The sequence below is a fragment of the Hylobates moloch genome, unplaced genomic scaffold (genome assembly GCF_009828535.3).
Source record: "Hylobates moloch isolate HMO894 unplaced genomic scaffold, HMol_V3 SCAFFOLD_9, whole genome shotgun sequence".
Taxonomy (NCBI): Eukaryota; Metazoa; Chordata; class Mammalia; order Primates; family Hylobatidae; genus Hylobates; species Hylobates moloch.
Genome location: NW_026652284.1, coordinates 50695924 through 50713793, shown reverse-complemented (window position 1 = coordinate 50713793; position 17870 = coordinate 50695924). Strand labels below are relative to the sequence as shown.

The 17870-nt window shown below is 41.1% G+C and overlaps 1 protein-coding gene and 1 long non-coding RNA gene across 2 annotated transcripts in view; one reads left to right on the top strand and one right to left on the bottom strand.

Moving 5' to 3' along the window:
• Positions 1-11124, top strand: part of LOC131384220 (uncharacterized) — a 39314-nt gene extending 28190 nt beyond the window's left edge. The window contains exon 3 of the long non-coding RNA XR_009214867.1: positions 10994-11124. This is a non-coding gene — a long non-coding RNA (uncharacterized LOC131384220). The remainder of the gene's footprint in view (positions 1-10993) is intronic.
• Positions 5926-9744, bottom strand: SNAI2 (snail family transcriptional repressor 2). Its single transcript, XM_032759814.2, has 3 exons — positions 9496-9744; positions 8204-8749; positions 5926-7309 (listed from the first exon to the last, which is right to left on the bottom strand). Exons 1-3 carry the CDS (start codon positions 9572-9574, stop codon positions 7128-7130), a joined length of 807 nt encoding a protein of 268 aa, XP_032615705.1. The 5' UTR covers positions 9575-9744; the 3' UTR covers positions 5926-7127.
• Positions 11125-17870: the final 6746 nt, after the last annotated feature.

Sequence of the window (17870 nt, the reverse complement as noted above, 5' to 3'; positions counted from 1 at the left end):
CATGCCTTTCACAGAGTAATTATTGCTTCCTGGAGGGCTGTGTGCTAACCCTAACTTTAGCCGTAGATTTACTCTTGTAGTGGTAAGTTGTACACACTTATTGCTGAAAATTAAATCAGAGGGTTTTTTCCTTCATATGGATCCATCTCAGGTTAATGGAATACATTAGTTCTTCCCCTATGTCTGATGAGAAGACAAGAATAATAGAAAATTATCTTATTTGAGAATTGTTGCTTTCCTAGATGACAAAGTACTCATTCTCAAATTAATTTTGCTCGACATGTTTCGCTTCTATCTAAACTAGGGACAACTCCTTAGATGTGGATCTTAGCCAGAAAAGCCTTATACTTTTCAAAGTTATAATTGCCTCATTACACCAGAGTGTCCACATTTTAGTAGTGAAAGAAATGATTGTTTAGCTTGGAAGACTTTTCAGTCTAAGAAGATAAAAAGCCGGGTGCGGAGTGTGGGTGTGTGAGGGAGGAGCAGTGGCCTCCAGCAGATGAAGTGTTAATGCATGGAGGATGGAGACCAGCTGCTTCCCAGCGCCACTGAGCACAGCCCCACAGAAAAGGCTCAAGGGCACCAGGAGAGCTTGAGAGACTATGAGGTCTCATGGCAGGGTGGGCCGATGCCTCAGGGGGTGGAGCCCACAGGATTTCTAGAAGAAATTGGGAAATGGCTGTGAAGATTGTTATATGTGCTTTGCACAACTCCTGAATGACGGTAGTTTTAAATATACCATTGGAATATTTGATACGTGATCACAGTCTTCTTCAACAGACCTCTGCTACGTGCCTACAAGGTATAAATCTCTTGCAGAGTGTGCTACAGCAGCTCCTCCTCACTCCCCTGGTGCCATGGAAAATGCAAAGTCTTTGCAGCCCAAAGACTCTGGGTTTGTATTTCAGTTTTGCAACTTGCCACCTTTGTTACTTTGGGCCCATTATCCAACCTTTCTGAGTTTAATATCCTTATTCATGGAATACCAACTTCAGAGATAAATTGTAACCATTGAAGAAGATCAAATATATCAGTTTCCTTGTACAAGAGCAGGTATGGACATTTAATGATAACATTGAGAACTCATTATTATGATATATGAGGCAAAGGACTGTTGAGTACTTTATAATACTGAGATTCTATTTCTATTTTACACAATAGGAAATGGATACATAACTTGCATAAGGACATAAAGGCAACAAGTGGTGAGGCAGTGATGCAATGAATGCATTTGTTGGATTTAAGAACTTGTGCTTTCCTCACTATAACACAGAGCCCTAGATTATATGAAACAAATTACAGATACTGAGAATGCTTATGTGCATATGTACATGTTGTTAAAACCATAGTTTCACAAGCACAGGCCTTCAAAATGTTTATTAAACCTTGTCTATATGCACTCTCTTTACCCCACTTCTTCACTTTCTTGGACACCCAATCTATTTTGGGGATCTGTCCCCACTAGGAGACACCAGTACATTTGCTTCAAGGATCTCTCAGAAATTACCGATCTTATGCAATAAAGGGAAATATGATAAATTTCTTTTAGATCTGTGAGCAATTTTTACCAATTTCTGTCATTTTATTGATATTCAACAAACATTTGTTGATATTTGTGTTCTAGATGGTGGGCTGGGTACTAGGAATTTCTGCTTTAAGGTTGTTTTGTGTAGTGAAAAAGACATTAACAAAAGATTGTGATATAATGAGGTAAGTGATATCATATAAATGGTATAAAGCTCCCAGAGGAGGTGAATTTGGTAAAGTATTTCAAAGTAATTGACATTTGATTCCGGTCTTATGTATGTATATAGGAGAGCAGACTTTTACCAAGTGCAAGATCTTGGTAAAAAGCCTAAAAACTCTAAAAATTTACTTGGGATGTATCTTACACCGGGTGCAGTGGCTCGTGCCTGTAATCCCACCACTTTGGGAGGCCCAAGCAGGTGGATCACGAGGTCAGCAGTTCAAGACCAACCTGACCAACATAGTGAAACCCTGTCTCTACTAAAAATACAAAAATTAGAGAGCTGAGAGGGAGCTTCAAGGGGCGGATGGGCAGCAGGTCAGGGTCCTCCAGGGATTAGAATGAGTGGCGGCGCTGTGGGCGCCATTTCTCGGTGTCTCCTGAGGAGCCGCCCCCTCCTCAGCTTTGCTGAGCTCTTCATCCCTCTGGTCGCTATCGCCGGGGACGCGCCGTCCCCAGCTCAGTGACAAAAATGCTGAGTTTCTTCCGTAGAACACTAGGGAGTCGGTCTATGGGTAAACATGCAGAGAAGGAATGACTCCGAGAAGCACAGTGCGCTGCCACACATATTCCTGCAGCTGGAGATTCCAGGTCCATCATCACGTGTCGGGTGTCCCTTCTGGATGTTACTGATGTTAGTGTGGACTTGCCAAAAAAAGCCAAAGGGCAAGAGTTGTTTGATCAGATTATGTATCACCTGGATCTTATTGAAAGCGGCTATTTTAATCTGAGATTTATGGATTCAGCTCAAGTAGCTTCGCCAAAGTAATTCAATGGAAGAAGAATTGTCTTAATCAAGGTGCTGGATTAGAACCTGTGGAAAAAGGCAAAAAAAAAAAAAAAAAAGGTGCTGGAGCAGCTGGATATCTATAAGACAAACAACCTTGATCTAAACCTTATACCTATACAAAAATGAACTCAAAATGGGTAATGAATCTAAACATAAAATGTAAAACTGTAAAACTTAGAGAAAAACAAACAGGAGAAAATCTGCGGGACCTAGAGTTTAGAGAAGAGTTATTAAACATGATACCAAAAGGATGATTAAAAAAAAGATAAAATAGACAAAAGGATGATCTTTAAAAAATTAAAAACTTTTGCTTTGGGAAAGACCCTGTTAATAGAACGAGAAGCTAAGCTACGGACTGGGGGAAAATATTTGTATATCGCACATCTGACCAGGAACTCACGTCTACAAAATGCCTAGCTGGGCACAGTGGCTCACCCCATAATCCCAGCGCTCATACAAAATGCCTAGCTGGGCACAGTGGCTCACCCCTGTAATCCCAGCACTTTGGGAGGCCAAGGAAGGAGGATCACTTGAGCCCAGGAGTTCAAGACTAGCCTGGGCAACATAGTGAGACCTTGTTGCTACAAAAAATATTTTTTTAAAAATTAGCTTGGTGTGGCTACTTGGGAGGCTGGACAGAAGGATTGCTTAAGCCTGGGAAGTGGAGGCTGCTGTGAGCTGTAATAGCCACTGCCTGTTCAACCTGGATGACAGAGAGAAACCATGTCTCAAGCAAAAACAAAAGAAAACAAAACAAGCTCCTCAGGTCAACAATTAGAAAGCAAACAACCTAATTCGAAAATGAACAAAAGACATGATGAGACATTTCACCTCAGAGGATATACAGTTGAGAAATTCATGAAAAGATTTTAACTAGCCATCAAGGAAGTACGAATTAAGACCTCAATGAGATGTTTTCACTACACATCTATTAAAACAGCTAAACAGTAAAACATAGTGACAACTCCAAATTTTGGTGAGAATGTGGAGAAATGAGATCTCTCATACATTGGTGTTGGGATTGTAAAGTGATATCACTACTCTGGAAGATAATTTGGCAGTTTCTTTTAAAACTAAACATACACTTAAACCATATGACTCAGCAGTTTTATGCCTGACCATTTATCCTAGAGAGATGATGACTTACTTCCACACAAAAACCTGAGCATAATTGTTCATAGCATCTTTATTTGTCGTAGCAAAAAACTTGAAACAACCACAATATCCTATAGTAAGTGAATGATTAAACAGTGGCATAATCATACCATGTAATACTACTCAGCAATGAAAAGTAGGAACTATTGATACACAACAACTTGGATGGTTTTCAAAAGGCATTATGCTGAATAGGAAATAAAGCTAGTATCAAAAGGTTATATATTACATGATTCTATTTATGTAACATTCTTGAAATGACACAATTATAGAGACTGAGAAGAAATTAATGGTTGCTAAGGGTTAGGGATATTGGAGTTGAGAGAGTGGTGACTATAAATGAATAATTTGAGACAGTTCTTTGTGATGATGGAATATTTCTGTATCTTGATTGTGGTATTAGGTATGGGAATCTAAATGTGATAAAATGACACAGAACTATACATGCACATTGTACCAATATCAGTTTACTGATTCTAATATTGTACTGTAGTTATGTTAAAATGTAAGCATTGCCAGAAATGTACACAGGACTGGACCTCTCCTTACTATCATTCCAACTTTGAGTGAATCTCTAATTATTTCATAATAAAACTTTAAAAAATAAAAGTAGTGTGGATTTTAAAAAAAATTAGCTGGGCGTGGTGGCACTCACCTGTAATCCCAGCTACTCAGGAGGCTGAGATAAGAGAACTGCTTGAACCCAGGAGGTGGAGGTTGCAGCGAGCCAAGATCGCACCACCGTACTCTAGCCTAAGCAACAGAGCAAGACTCCGTCTCAAAAAAAAAAAAAAAAAAAAGAATGTCTTAATATCTGCTTACCTTAATTCAGACCCATTATACCTTAATGAAAGTAAAATATTTTAAACATGAAATTAGAATGATGAGAATGAAGTCAAATAAATTACAAAAATATCACTACTAATTCTTCACTAAGAAATTAAATAATGAATATACTTTTCCTCTAAGAAAGCCTATTAGATTTTGGACACAAAGATGCTACTTGCCTGTAGACCTACAAATGAGGAAGGGAAACAGGAGTAGATGTGATTCCTGGGATAGCCAACCAGAATATCCAAGAAGGACTGACTCACTCACACTTCCCCTTGCCAGGTGTTTCTACATGCTAGCTGGCTCGGAAACTTCTAGACTATCATTGGCAATCATTTTTATACGATACACATTTAGCTAAATAGGTACTTCTATAAATTTAGAATGCTTCAGTCAAGCTATCAGCCATTTTTTCACATCCATAAACTGCTATTCCAAATAATTTTGCTTCTAAAAAATATGTATTGCAATGTCAAAAAAATAAAGCAGAATACTAAGTTGAAGGCTTTTTTTAGTCAAATGCACCCCCTTTTATATGTTGGCTGAAAATGTAAATGTAACATACAGTGGAAGGAATGCGAACATTAAGGGAATAGTATTGGTATTTATTGTTGGTCATTTGCTAGGGGCCTGCTACCAACATCTTTGAGATACAGGTTCTGGCATTTATTGGTATACTATTACAAAGATATTAAAAGGAAAAAGATGATTCTCCAAGTTGTGATCAAATCACCAGAGAGATGTGATGAACAGAAGCAGGAACTCTTCTTCTTTTAATAGGTTTAGGAGTTTGAATTCAAATGTACATTTGGTTAACTTTCACAGTTCCTATGATGGTTAGGATTTTTGCATGTGAGTTACTACACATGCATTTATTTAGCATCTACACATGCATATGTGTATGAACGCATGGTCATGTTATACTTTCTCCAGTACACATTAGGTTTGGGTATGGGCTTGTCCAATGTGTTCAGATACCTTAAAAGGTAATTTTCACTGCTCACTGACCTGTTCCTATCAAACACATCACTTATTTTATATATTACTAGATGCGGGGTTTTCTTTGCATGGTTTAATTTTCCAACTCGTGTAATTTATAGTAAACCATTTCTCCTGGTCTTTTCATGCAGTTTGTATTCTTTTCCCTCATATATCTCATTACATAATATTTCTTTTAAAAATCTTAAACTGTTACAGTGCCTAGGTGACAATAAAAGTGATTGTATTTTTTTGTTTTCATAAAACAAACTTAATAAAGTCAACATAAAAAATTTTGAAAAGTATTTTTAACTATTAGTAATGCAACTAGTTTTGCACCCAGAAAGTGTGATTTTTGTTAAAATGGTATGCTAACAAAGCACCATCATGTCTCTTCTGAATGTGACACTACTATCTTGAGTAAAAATAATACTGGCAGCTTACTTTATTATAATCTAACACATAAAATAACACTTCAGATGCATAATAAGCACTATTCATTTTTTTCTTATTAACAAACAATTCTTTGTACAGTGGTTTGGTACTGATCACGAGGCAAGTAAAGTCTCTGAAAATAGTATCCAAACAAGAGATGTTAAATCAAAACTGTTTATTGTAAAAAAAACCTTGAAAATTGTTTTTTAAAAAAGAAACATTGATTTCACAAGTCTTCAGGTTGTTTATAGACATAGCTATAGACAACATCTCAGTTTCATACAGAACTCATTCAATCATATAAAAATAAACACAAATTTACATTGACACATCAACTATACAATTTAAAAAGGCACTTGGAAGGGGTATTGTATTATTGCATTTGTGGTATGCATTTGAAATAGTTTAAGTACATTAATGAATTTGTAAGAATCCTCTTTTGCACTTATTCCCATCTTTAATTAATTTTCAAAAATTATTAAAATGTTTTAAAATAGTAAGACAATGGAGCATGTGCCAGGAATGTTCAAAGCTAATCTTTCCCTCCTCCCCCAAGGCACATACTGTTAATTGGCAAAAACAAAACAAAACAAAAATACTTTTAATACATTCTCCTGTGTTTTGTTCTTGTTATTTTTTCCTCCCTTTTAAAAATATACTTTAAAGCACTACAGGTAATCAAAAAAAGGCTTTAGTTCAACAATGGCAACCAGACATCCGACATGTAATGGAGTAAACTTGGAATACTTTTTAAGGCACCTGAGTTCGCGTCTGGCAGATCTCTTCCTATGAGAAATCCTATTACAGACTCTCTTACAAAGCAATACTGTTCTTTTCAGTTGAAATGATTTGGCAGCAATGTAAATCTTTGCATTTTTTTTAGGAAGAAAAGATGCAATGTGCTTTTCATTTTGTCTTTGAAGAGAACGGTTACTGTCTTTTATTCTCTCAATCTAGCCATCAGCAAATATATAGTAATTTTAAACTTCACATGGAAAGGATTATCTTTAAATACATGAATTCCATGCTCTGGCAGCTCTATGTGTGTGTGTCTGTGTGCATATGTGTGTGTGTCTATACATATTATTTGGTCGGTCAGCACAGGAGAAAATGCCTTTGGACTTTATTTGTCATTTGGCTTCGGAGTGAAGAAATGCATTCTGTTCGAGTAAACATTGATTGCGTCACTCAGTGTGCTACACAGCAGCCAGATTCCTCATGTTTGTGCAGGAGAGACATTCTGGAGAAGGTTTTGGAGCAGTTTTTGCACTGGTATTTCTTTACATCAGAATGGGTCTGCAGATGAGCCCTCAGGTTTGACCTGTCTGCAAATGCTCTGTTGCAGTGAGGGCAAGAAAAAGGCTTCTCCCCTGGGGGTGGAGTGGGAGAAAAAAAGAAAGACAGTCAGTGTTTTTAGAGGAAACACAAAGTTAAATAATGTTAACAAAAGTCAATCACATTTTGCCTAAATAATGAGAAGCAGCAAAACCTGATTAAAATCCCTCATAATAGACACTTTTAAAAATACCTGACTTTTTACGATAAATTTGAATATTGCACTTAAAAATCATATACAGAATATTGTTACTGCTGCCAGTCATGCAGAAATAATTTACGTAGTTCTTGGACTTTCACTTCTTAAAGCTTTCTGCTTCAGCAGGTGCAGCTAATGCTGAGCACCTCCCAACATTTCCCAATATTTCCCCTTTTCCATCTTTCTGTACTATGATTAAGGTGGTCTAAGTGCCATGATACCCTGCAGAATAATTCTGTGATAGGAATAAGAAATTAAGCAGCAAAAAATCCCCAAACAAAGTAAGAGAGGCAAAGTAAATTTAGTTTCAACTATCCAAGTCACCCACGAGTGACAGATATCAGAGCAAGAATGTAACTAACGGAAAACTGTAGGAAAAGCCTTCATCTATTAACCAAATCAATTGATTAAGATAGCAACATTTGTATTTGCTGATTACTGGGGGCAGTTTCACAGAACATCTTTCCTGATTTTCTAACTGATCTTTGAGACCAAACCTTCTGAATCTACTTTCCAAAGTCTACATGCTGTTTGCAGTCCCTGGAGCAGAGGTTGTTAGAAAGAAATGGAGCACTTTGTGCCCTAACAACTTTTTGAGTAGTCAGGAAGTAGCTATCAATGACTGTCCATCATTAAAAGCACTATGTCACAACTTCATGCAAATCCAACAGCCAGCCCAGGGCTTCATTGTATCTCAGAGTAACATTCCTGCCTATGGTTTTTCTCTTACCCGTGTGAGTTCTAATGTGTCCTTGAAGCAACCAGGGTCTGGAAAACGCCTTGCCGCAGATCTTGCAAACACAAGGTAATGTGTGGGTCCGAATATGCATCTTCAGGGCGCCCAGGCTCACATATTCCTTGTCACAGTATTTACAGCTGAAAGATTTTCTAGACTGGGCATCGCAGTGCAGCTGCTTATGTTTGGCCAGCCCAGAAAAAGTTGAATAGGTCTTATTGCATAAATTGCACTGAAACTTTTCAGCTTCAATGGCATGGGGGTCTGAAAGCTTGGACTGTAGTCTTTCCTCTTCATCACTAATGGGGCTTTCTGAGCCACTGTGGTCCTTGGAGGAGGTGTCAGATGGAGGAGGGGGACTCACTCGCCCCAAAGATGAGGAGTATCCGGAAAGAGGAGAGAGGCCATTGGGTAGCTGGGCGTGGAATGGAGCTGCCGTAGTCCACACAGTGATGGGGCTGTATGCTCCTGAGCTGAGGATCTCTGGTTGTGGTATGACAGGCATAGAGTAACTCTCATAGAGATACGGGGAAATAATCACTGGGAAAGAAAAGGGAGGGAGAGAAGATTAAGGCAAAAATAACTAAAAATAAATCCACACGCAAGCATACACACATTGGAAAGATATTTAGCAACACACACGTGATTTTCTTAGGAAGAAGATAGACCCATTTAGGAGGGCATACACACTGGTAAAATGTTTCATTTCCACCCTGGCACCTACGGAGTTACTGTACTTAATGCACACATAGGCTGACAGCTGCACGGAGCTATAGGTGCTCTGAAGTCAGACAGTGCAGCCAAGCTAGTGCCTTCGCCGTCCCCACTGAGGAAGGAGAGCTTCAACGTTATTTTTAAACATACAGAAAAGTTGTTTTCCATGTTATGTATGGGCTATTTAGGTGTATTACGACCGTGAGTACAAAGATATGCCTGCATCAAGCCGCCTTCTAAAGGAAAGGAGACTTAGTGCATGAAAAACGCAGTAATTCAACCCTTATGTTGCTCATCTTTCACATACTCATTATGCATGTATACACAGGCTTTAGCAAAAGAAAGCTACGAGATTTGAATGAAATGTTCCTTGTTAGTCAAGAATTTTAAAAGTTTTGAATTAAAACGCACCCTAAATGATCAAAAGAATGTAAGCTCCCTTTCAGGACACTGTTTAAAAGGAAAACAGTTGAATCTTTGGCTCTTTTGTAATGGTATTTGAAGGGTAATACGTAGATTCATATTTGCAAAGCTCTAGATACGTAGTTCTAGATATATTTTTCTCTTTTTACCTGTATGTGTGTCCAGTTCGCTGTAGTTTGGCTTTTTGGAGGCGTTGAAATGCTTCTTGACCAGGAAGGAGCGCGGCATCTTGCCAGAGGGTCTGGCGAGCGCCCGGCGCGGATAACGGTCCGGCGGGAGGACACGGCGGTCCCTACAGCATCGCGGCGGGCCAGCCTCGGGCAGGGGCCGTGCTCAGGTGCGGCAGGCGGACGGGCCGGCGCCTCTGAAGTCGCCCGGCTCCTTTACGAACTGAGCCCGTTTTGGCTGGGAGGGTTTTTTTTTCCTCTCTTTTGCAAGAAAGGTCCAATCACAGCTGAGAGGTTCAGATTTCAGCTCCTCCCTCTGGGACAGCTGTGAACAGAGGAAGAATCTGTTGTCAGACTAAATTATGCTGGTTCAAAATGGGCTGTTTTTCGAGATTTCAGTGGAGAGGAAAAAAAATTGTTTAAGTATTTTCAAGAGAGGTAACCTCGCTCGGTGAGCCCCGCCCGCGATTCACGCTCTCTGGGAGCTAGGAGGGGCGCAGGAGCCGGGGTCTCTGCCCTGCCCGCCTGGCTTCCAGATGTGGTGCAGCGCCAGCGCGCGGGGACACAGTGTCCGCCAGGGGAAGGAAGGGCCGCCCTGCATCACACCAGGCCAGCCTCTGGTGTTAATGAGAGCCTATATTTGGAAGTGGCATCTGGAGAGGTTTGCCTTGCACAAGGACCAAATAATTACCTCTTGGCTTTTGAAAAAGGAAGGGGGAAGCGGGAAGACAAAGGCGCCTGTGAGCGTGGAGGACGCTCTCCTGGGACTCTGGCCTGGAGAGGGACTGCAGCCTTGCGTGCGGCGAGGGCGCTGCGCTACTCAGGGCTTCCGCGAAGCCAGGGGCAGCGAGGCCGCGTGCAAATTAAGTAATCATGTCACCGTGTTAGCTATGGTGGCTTGAAAGAAATGCTTTGTAGCCCTCTAAAGGCAGGCTGATCGGAAGAACTGGAAGATTGCAAAGATAAAAAGGAACTCTGGCAGAGAAGGGAGGCAATAGGTAAACTGTCATTTGGAACCACGGGACATTCTCTCACACTTTTGACAAGAGATCTTATCTTTTCATGTACTACAGTGCATTTTTATGGGAAAAAGCGTGTATGGGTCTTTAGAGACAATTATTTTTATTTCAAATATTCCCCTGCTTTTATTTGGTGCTATTTTCATCAATATAAAGCCATTAAAATCCATCTCAGTATCTGCCGGTTTCCTATATAATGCTAAAAAAGAAATTGAAGAATATTCTTATGAGTATCGATTGATTAAAGTTTTAAGAACCCAGTCTAGTAACTGCAAAAACACCTTTATTTTGTGTGTGGACTTCAATCTAAAAATACTGTCAGGTGGTTTATTTTAAATATAAAATTTTAAGCATATTTTAAAGCATCTCTGTCCGTTGCAGACTTTTATCCCTACCTTTTGCTAAAAGAATAAGGAAAGAACAAATTCACATGAAGATCACCCTACTCTTGTTTCTAACAGGTGCTGGAGGAAAAAAGTGAAAAAGAAAATAACAGTGGTGATGTCAAGACTTGTCAGAGAAAAGTGCATTGTCAGGCTGCATAACTTCTTAATCTTGGAATGAGAAAACAAGAGTGTATGTGTGTTTTGGGGGTGAGGTGGGGCACTCACAGATTTCCTAAGCTAATTTCAATGATTATTCTTATTTCTTCCAACAGTCACTAATTAAAATGTCAAACAGAGAAAATAATTCAAAGGAATCCTTATGCTAAGGGAACTGTACTTGCAGGAGAGAGGAAAATATGAATACATATTCGATTTCTCCACGCACAAACTGGAACCTGGAGTAAAAGCCAGAGGCAGTTTTCTAAGCTTGCTACTCTATGTGAGGGTTTGTTCCGATGTAGGCACCTGGGTTTATGAGAGCAGGAGTCCTCCTTGCTTTTCACTCCATTTCCCACAAAACCCACATTTTTGTTGCAGATATAGCACAGTTGAGAAAACACATATCGCCATGGCTATTATTTCTTTGTTTCACTCTACACAGTCTATTCACAACAAAGAAGAGTGTTAGACAATGTTTTGGTATTTATTTGCTTGTAGTTATAACACAAGATAATCTACTAAAATGTGTATTCAAAAATCCATTTACAACGTTTAATAATAATTCACTATGCATGAAAAAAGCTTACATTTGGATCACAGAGGCATAATCCAGCCCAGCCCCTTCAGCAGGTATCCGAGGGTGCACTGCATAGATCGGCGTCGGGACGTGCGGCCACACCTACTGTGAGGAGCGGATAGGGCTCGGGTCTGTGCATGGGGCATGTCATTACACAGATCCGCGTGCTAGCGAGTAACACGTATGCCCGTGTGAGGTCTGGGCCGCTGTCAGAGCAGGGCGAGTCTGCGCGCTGATGGCGTGAGTCAGACGAAACAGGTGCTCTGCTCAGACACAGAGGAGGGCATGTGGCGCCAGCACCATGTGGTAAAAACGCAAGCAGGGAAGTCAAGGCCACACCCAAAGGCCAGCTGCTGGGACTCTGCTAAGACAAGACAGAGGTTTCCTCTCCTTCTGCCAGTCAGAGGGCTCATCTGGAGGGGTTGGCTTTGGTCGTTGACTAAAAGACTTTGTCTTGCCCAGGGACAGAAATCTTTGTGGAGGCAACTGCACCAGATTTTAAAGCTTTCATTCTGGAATCCAATAGAAGTCAAATCAATGACTGAGGGGGAAAAATGAAGCAAGCAAACCCAAGTGGGTTTGCTAATCCAAGGATTCAGTCCTAGGCTGGTGAGAAATTGGTGCTCCATAATTAGGCTGATTGGGTTTATCAGACTAATTTATTTCATAACTGTTAAATGGTGCTTGTTCTTAGAGCCACGTGGACACAGCCCAGCCAGGGTGAAGCCGGTGGGCACGGGTGAGACAAAATGAAGGCACAAGCTCTGCTCTTAGGCTTTTGAGAGTTTAATGTAGTGTAGGGAGAAAAGAGGAACTCTGGAGGCCATAGTGAGGCTTAAAAAATAATCCTTCCTAGGCTTGAGCCACACTGGCGAGACTCCATGGCATGGGTTGTGTGGGTTGCCTGGCACCCCAGACACCCGTATAATCTAATTCCTTAATTGCCATGATGTGATTTGATGTGACGTACCTGACAGGCTCTCATTTCCTCTGTTTTCTGAAGAAGCTGACCAAGATAACTTGTGGAAAACTTTGTAAGTTAACGGTCTGGGCCAGCCTTCCCCACAGGCTCCCTGGATGGGTGGGGGTTCTCCTGGAGCCAGTCTTTGTCATGAAAGACACATTCTTGCCCTGCCAAGTAGGGGAATAAATTAGGTCCGTGAGGTTTGGGAATGCACCTTGGGTTTCTTGACTTTGCATGGAGATTTGTGCACATTTAGGTATTTAGGTGTGTAAAAAGCAGTGCAAGTGTTGACTACCATGTTTAGGAAATGGAGTAGTAAATCTAGCACCAGAAGAAACCAGGGTGTGGCAGAGACTGAAAAATCCCATTTTATGCTGTGTCCTGTCTCCTAAAATGAAAGGCATCTCTTTCTAACTTTGGTGTGTGGTATGATCACTCTGGAGGGGGTTCATATCTCCTCAATTCTTATGCATATTCATATCCCTTGAAGAATATGAAGTGATGAAATATCATGAGTTTGGCTGTGATATTTGGAGAATATTATAATACATTACTAATTTTAAAAATCTATTTACATTGAAACAAAGCATTTATTAAATATAACTTTGAAGTTTGAATGACAAGGGTGTGATGCCATTTTGTGGGTTTTTAACATACACATATCTGTATGTAAAAGGATTTAGGAAGAATTATTCCTAAATTTCCTTTTGGAAAATTGTCAGAGCAGGCATGGGATTCTGCTTATATATTCTGAGCTCCACAATAAGGAGAACCTCTTTTCTCAGACGGAATGGATGGCACTCGCCTATGCACTCCACATATGTAAGTATATGTGCTCGGTGATGTCAACAGGGCCAAATATGAGCATGAACGCACCTTTGTGTGAGCACTCACATGTCTGAATGTTGGGAAAAGCAATAGTAGCCAAAAATGGTGTCAGGATGTCCCTCTGCTATTTAGGAGTTTCCATTATTTCCTGCGTGTTCCTAGTGTCATGTTCAGCAGGCCAGTAGCCACTAGGCATCTGCGTCTGTCTGGAGTTAGTGCTAATGCCAATAGCTCAATAAGTACCATCACATATGATCAGTAAATATTTAAGATCACTTCAAACAGAAAACCCTTAACTTGGGAACAGCATTTTAATGAAATCTGCTTTCTGCCAAGTCACTTGTGTTCAAAATCTTATTCCTAGTTATGTTTGTATGATCTCATTTCCCTTTGGGTGGATAGAATATGGTTAAGTGTACCATGAAAAGTAAGAGATATTCATCTCTTCAGTGTTCTGTGTGTACCTTGTGGAAAGTGTTGATGATATTATCTGTAAGATGAATAAGAAAGACTAGGGAGTGTTGAATTTGTGTGTATTTTAAGCAACAGCTCAGGGATATGTGGTTGCAAAGAGACATCTATTGGTCAGCTTCAGAAGACTCATTGTTTTCTTTTTCTTTCTTTCTTTTTCCGTAACTTTTTAACAAGGTCTGCCACCTAGTGGAAAATGGGTGGATTTGACTCAACCCTGAGAACAACCTGACCTTGTTTTGTAATTGCCCCAATTTCAGATGGACATTATATAAATTTGTTGAACTTATTAATGTACTCATAATTCAAAGGGACACATTTGTATTTGTAGAAATATGCACAACATTTACACAACAAATTATGTTGATTTTATAAGATAGGCGAGAAAGGGAAATGTTATGACGTCATCAGTCTGTGTAGTCAAGAAGGAAGTAGGCAGAAACAGCTAGCATGACACTCGAGGCAAGTGAGCAACCTTCTGGACTCTTTTTTATGTTTACATGATAACCTACAAGGTAGAGAAATTTTAAAAATGGGAAACCAAGCCTGAGCCCAGTTTCCAGGGCATTCAGAATGATTTCTTCTTAGTCTGTCTGCCTCCAAGGCTATGTACCTCGTTGTGGAATCTGCTACCCCATTTGGTTTGCTTAAAGGACACTCAGTGCCCAACAGTGTGTGGCATTATGGGTAGTGATAAGAGCTGCTATTCTTCATGCTTAATATGATTGTCTGGCTACTATACTAAGCACTTCACATGCATTATTTTAATGCATGCCTCCAAAGTATCTTATTTTGCAAGGTAGAAGTTATCCCTACTTACAGATGAAGAAATGAAGACACAAGGAAGTTAATTATCTTGGTCAAATCACACTGCTAGTAAGGAGTACTTAGAGGTCTCACTTGAATCTAGACCTGTTTAACTTCAAATCCCATGCATTTCACTACAATAATGGTAATAACACATCATAATGGCGAAATAGACACATGATTAGCTGTAAAACATGACTTGTTTGAAAATTGGCCTTCCTGCTTTCTCTTCCCCACTCAGAGGATATTCACATACAGTGTTTGCAATCCCTCACTGTCTCACTCACTGCTGTTTCCACGCTGTCTCTCCCCCTTTTCTCAAGTCACACCAGGGTCAGGGTTACTTGATTTCAGACTTGATGCCAGTTGCCTCCTGGTGTTGGATGTGACTTCAAGGAATAGAATCCTAAGTGCTTAATTAAATAGGTGCATTGTCTTCTGGTCTGCCAAAAAAGGAGATGACCATTAATTCTTATTCTGTAAGAATCATGTGGTTTTTCCAAACGGGTGGTTAAATTTGTTGCCTTATCTTGAATGGGATTATGTGGGGAAAAATAAATGCATCAAGGAGGAATCAATGTTTCCAAATATGATGAAGAAGTTTTATAGTCTGAAAATTTCTCTTTTCCTCTCATAGGTGTACCCATGTGTGGGTGTGTCCACGTGGTATGTCTGCCTTGCTCCAGAATAAGCCTCCATAGGTTCCTATGGCAGTGGACATGTTTGGTAAACTTGTAAGGTAGGTTGGTCTGCATTCTTTTACAAGAAGAGCTTGAGATGCTTCCTTGGGGAGAACATATTCAGGAACAGTAGGGAGAATAGGAACCAGGCTTACCTAGCCTAATCTTACAACCAGCTCTTAGTAGCCACAGAAGGGTGTTGAAGCTGAGTACAGCAGGGTACCAGCCACTTCAGTATGTCTTTTGGTCGTGCACCCAAACATGTACAGAGAAGCAGGCATGAATCCCTCAGTGAAGCTGAAATGTGGCTTTCCTAGAACTCTGTTGGCGTTAGAGAGCAGGTAGGGCTGCCTTGGAATCTCTGAGGCAGAGGTCGCATGAGACAAGGAGAGAGCTTCCTGAGGGCATTGCCACAGCTGGCAGTGAGCACGACAGTAATGTCCCCCAGTGCCCCGGGGTCATCAGCATGGGTGGTGGGCTTGCCAACAGGTGTCGTGGTGCCTGACAGACAGGTGGGTCCCCAGTGGAAGTGGCAGTGCTCTGCTGCTGTGGACCTAATGATTGTGTCCCCCTAACATTCCTGTGTTGAAACCAGACTCCCAAGGTAGTGGTCTTTGAAGATGTGGCCTTTGGGATTTGGTTAGGTCCTGAGGGTGGAGCCCTCATAAATGTGATTAGTGCCCTTTTAAAAGACCCTAAGGAGCCCTCTCCTCCCTTCCTGTATGTGAGCATACCAGGGAAGACAGTCTGTGAGCCAGGAAGCTCACCAGATTCTGAATCTGCCCCGGCTTTGATCTCTGACTTTCAGCCCCCAGAAGTGTGAGAAATGAACTTCTTTCTTTTGTTCTTCATAAGCCAACCAGTCCCGACACTTTATTCTAGCAGCCCCAATGGAGGGAGGCGGCTGCCTAGGGAGAAATGAAGGCCTTTCAGATCCTTTGGCTCTCAGCAGAAGTAAGAGCAGTGCCCTGTAAGTGGGCAGAGAAGACTGGGTGCACAAGACAGAGAGACTGGAATGGATTAGGAGGAGGAACGCTGCCTGTTCTACACCAACACTCAAAGCTTGTCTTCTAGACCATAAAGGACAGCACTGTGGGATTCCCAGAATGATGTCACAGTTTCTGGGCCCTCCATCAGTGGGAAGGGAACACAGCTGTCGCCTGCACATGAGCAAAGGAGAAACAGATTGGGGTCGCTGGACTGAGGGTGCTGGTGTGAACTCCCAGTCCTTGCCCTGCGTGGCACCCTTGCATCTCTCTGGGCTGGAGATCTGAGTCATCAACACACCTATCTGAATATGAAATTTAAAATCCTTTATAACAGCAGACTGTGATGCTTCCCAGGATGATGTAGAAAAGCAAAGTCTAAATTATGGTATGTGTAGGACAGACTCCCTCATTTAGATCATGATGCACCAATTGCTGAGCTACATCCAAAAGCACACCTGTCAGAGCTCTGGGAACACAAGGCTTGGGAGTGCTTCCCAGATCCTACAAGCGCTGTTGCTTTTTCTGCTCCACAGACACTGGCCACCTGCCTGTCAAACTCGGTTACACCATTTGCAAACCTAATCCTTGATACAGATACCTGAAAAAAAATGGAGAACCTGGCCTTGAAGAACTCTGTGGCTATTTGGACTCACCACTAAATCCAAATTTTTGCCCGGATAGAAATATTTGTATGTTGTGCTTTATCAAAGGAGATATTTTCTTAAATGATACCACGGCTGTTTAAAAAGAAACACACACATGCACACACTCCACAGGTAGAAAGATCTTTTCTAAGAGTGCTTTTGGGCCTTGCATTTAAAAATGAAAGTCCTACCTTAAGGCCAGAATGATAACGGAAAAGAAATATTGCACTTATTTGTCGCCTTCAAACCTACTGCTGTCCTTGGATATGAGCCTTTGCTGGTGCTAGGAATGTGCCCTCATTGCTTAATCGTCAGGTGAGTGGGCAGTCCAGGTGAGCCAGTAAGAGAGGAGTACTCGAATCTAACACTGAAGTTGTTGACATAACACTTGCCAGCACTTAGAGATGATTGGCTGCTTGCGGAGGCACAAGTCCTTTTAAGAGCTGGGTTGATGGGTCCCTTTGTCATTGGGATTTTTTAGACAGGCTTTCTTCTTCCCCACCCTGCTTCCTCGGCAGAGTTATGTAGACCCAAACTCTACTGAGTGGGTGGAATTCATCATTGTACTTTCAAAGAGAAGGTGGAAGACACTGTGAAGCATTTGCAAGTGATAATGAATGGAAGTTAATGGCATGCAAATCATCCTGAACCTCCCAGCTCTCTTGAATCTTTGGGATTGATTGCAGTACCTCAATGATGAGTGAGTGATGAGCTAGAGTCGGTAATTGTACTCCAGGAAAGCGGAAAGGGAATCTGAGTCTTAAGAGAAAACTGAGATGGAATGAAGTCAAAGAACACTAGAGTGGGGGAGGGCCTTGGCGATCTAGTGTAAC

Coding starts and splice junctions, on each gene's coding strand:
- SNAI2 (XM_032759814.2), bottom strand. CDS start 9,574: ATGCCGCGCTCCTTCCTGGTCAAGAAGCATTTCAACGCCTCCAAAAAG. Junction 8,750..9,495: donor CGAACTGGACACACATACAG/GTAAAAAGAGAA, acceptor TTTCTTTCCCAG/TGATTATTTCCCCGTATCTC. Junction 7,310..8,203: donor ACACATTAGAACTCACACGG/GTAAGAGAAAAA, acceptor CTCCACCCCCAG/GGGAGAAGCCTTTTTCTTGC.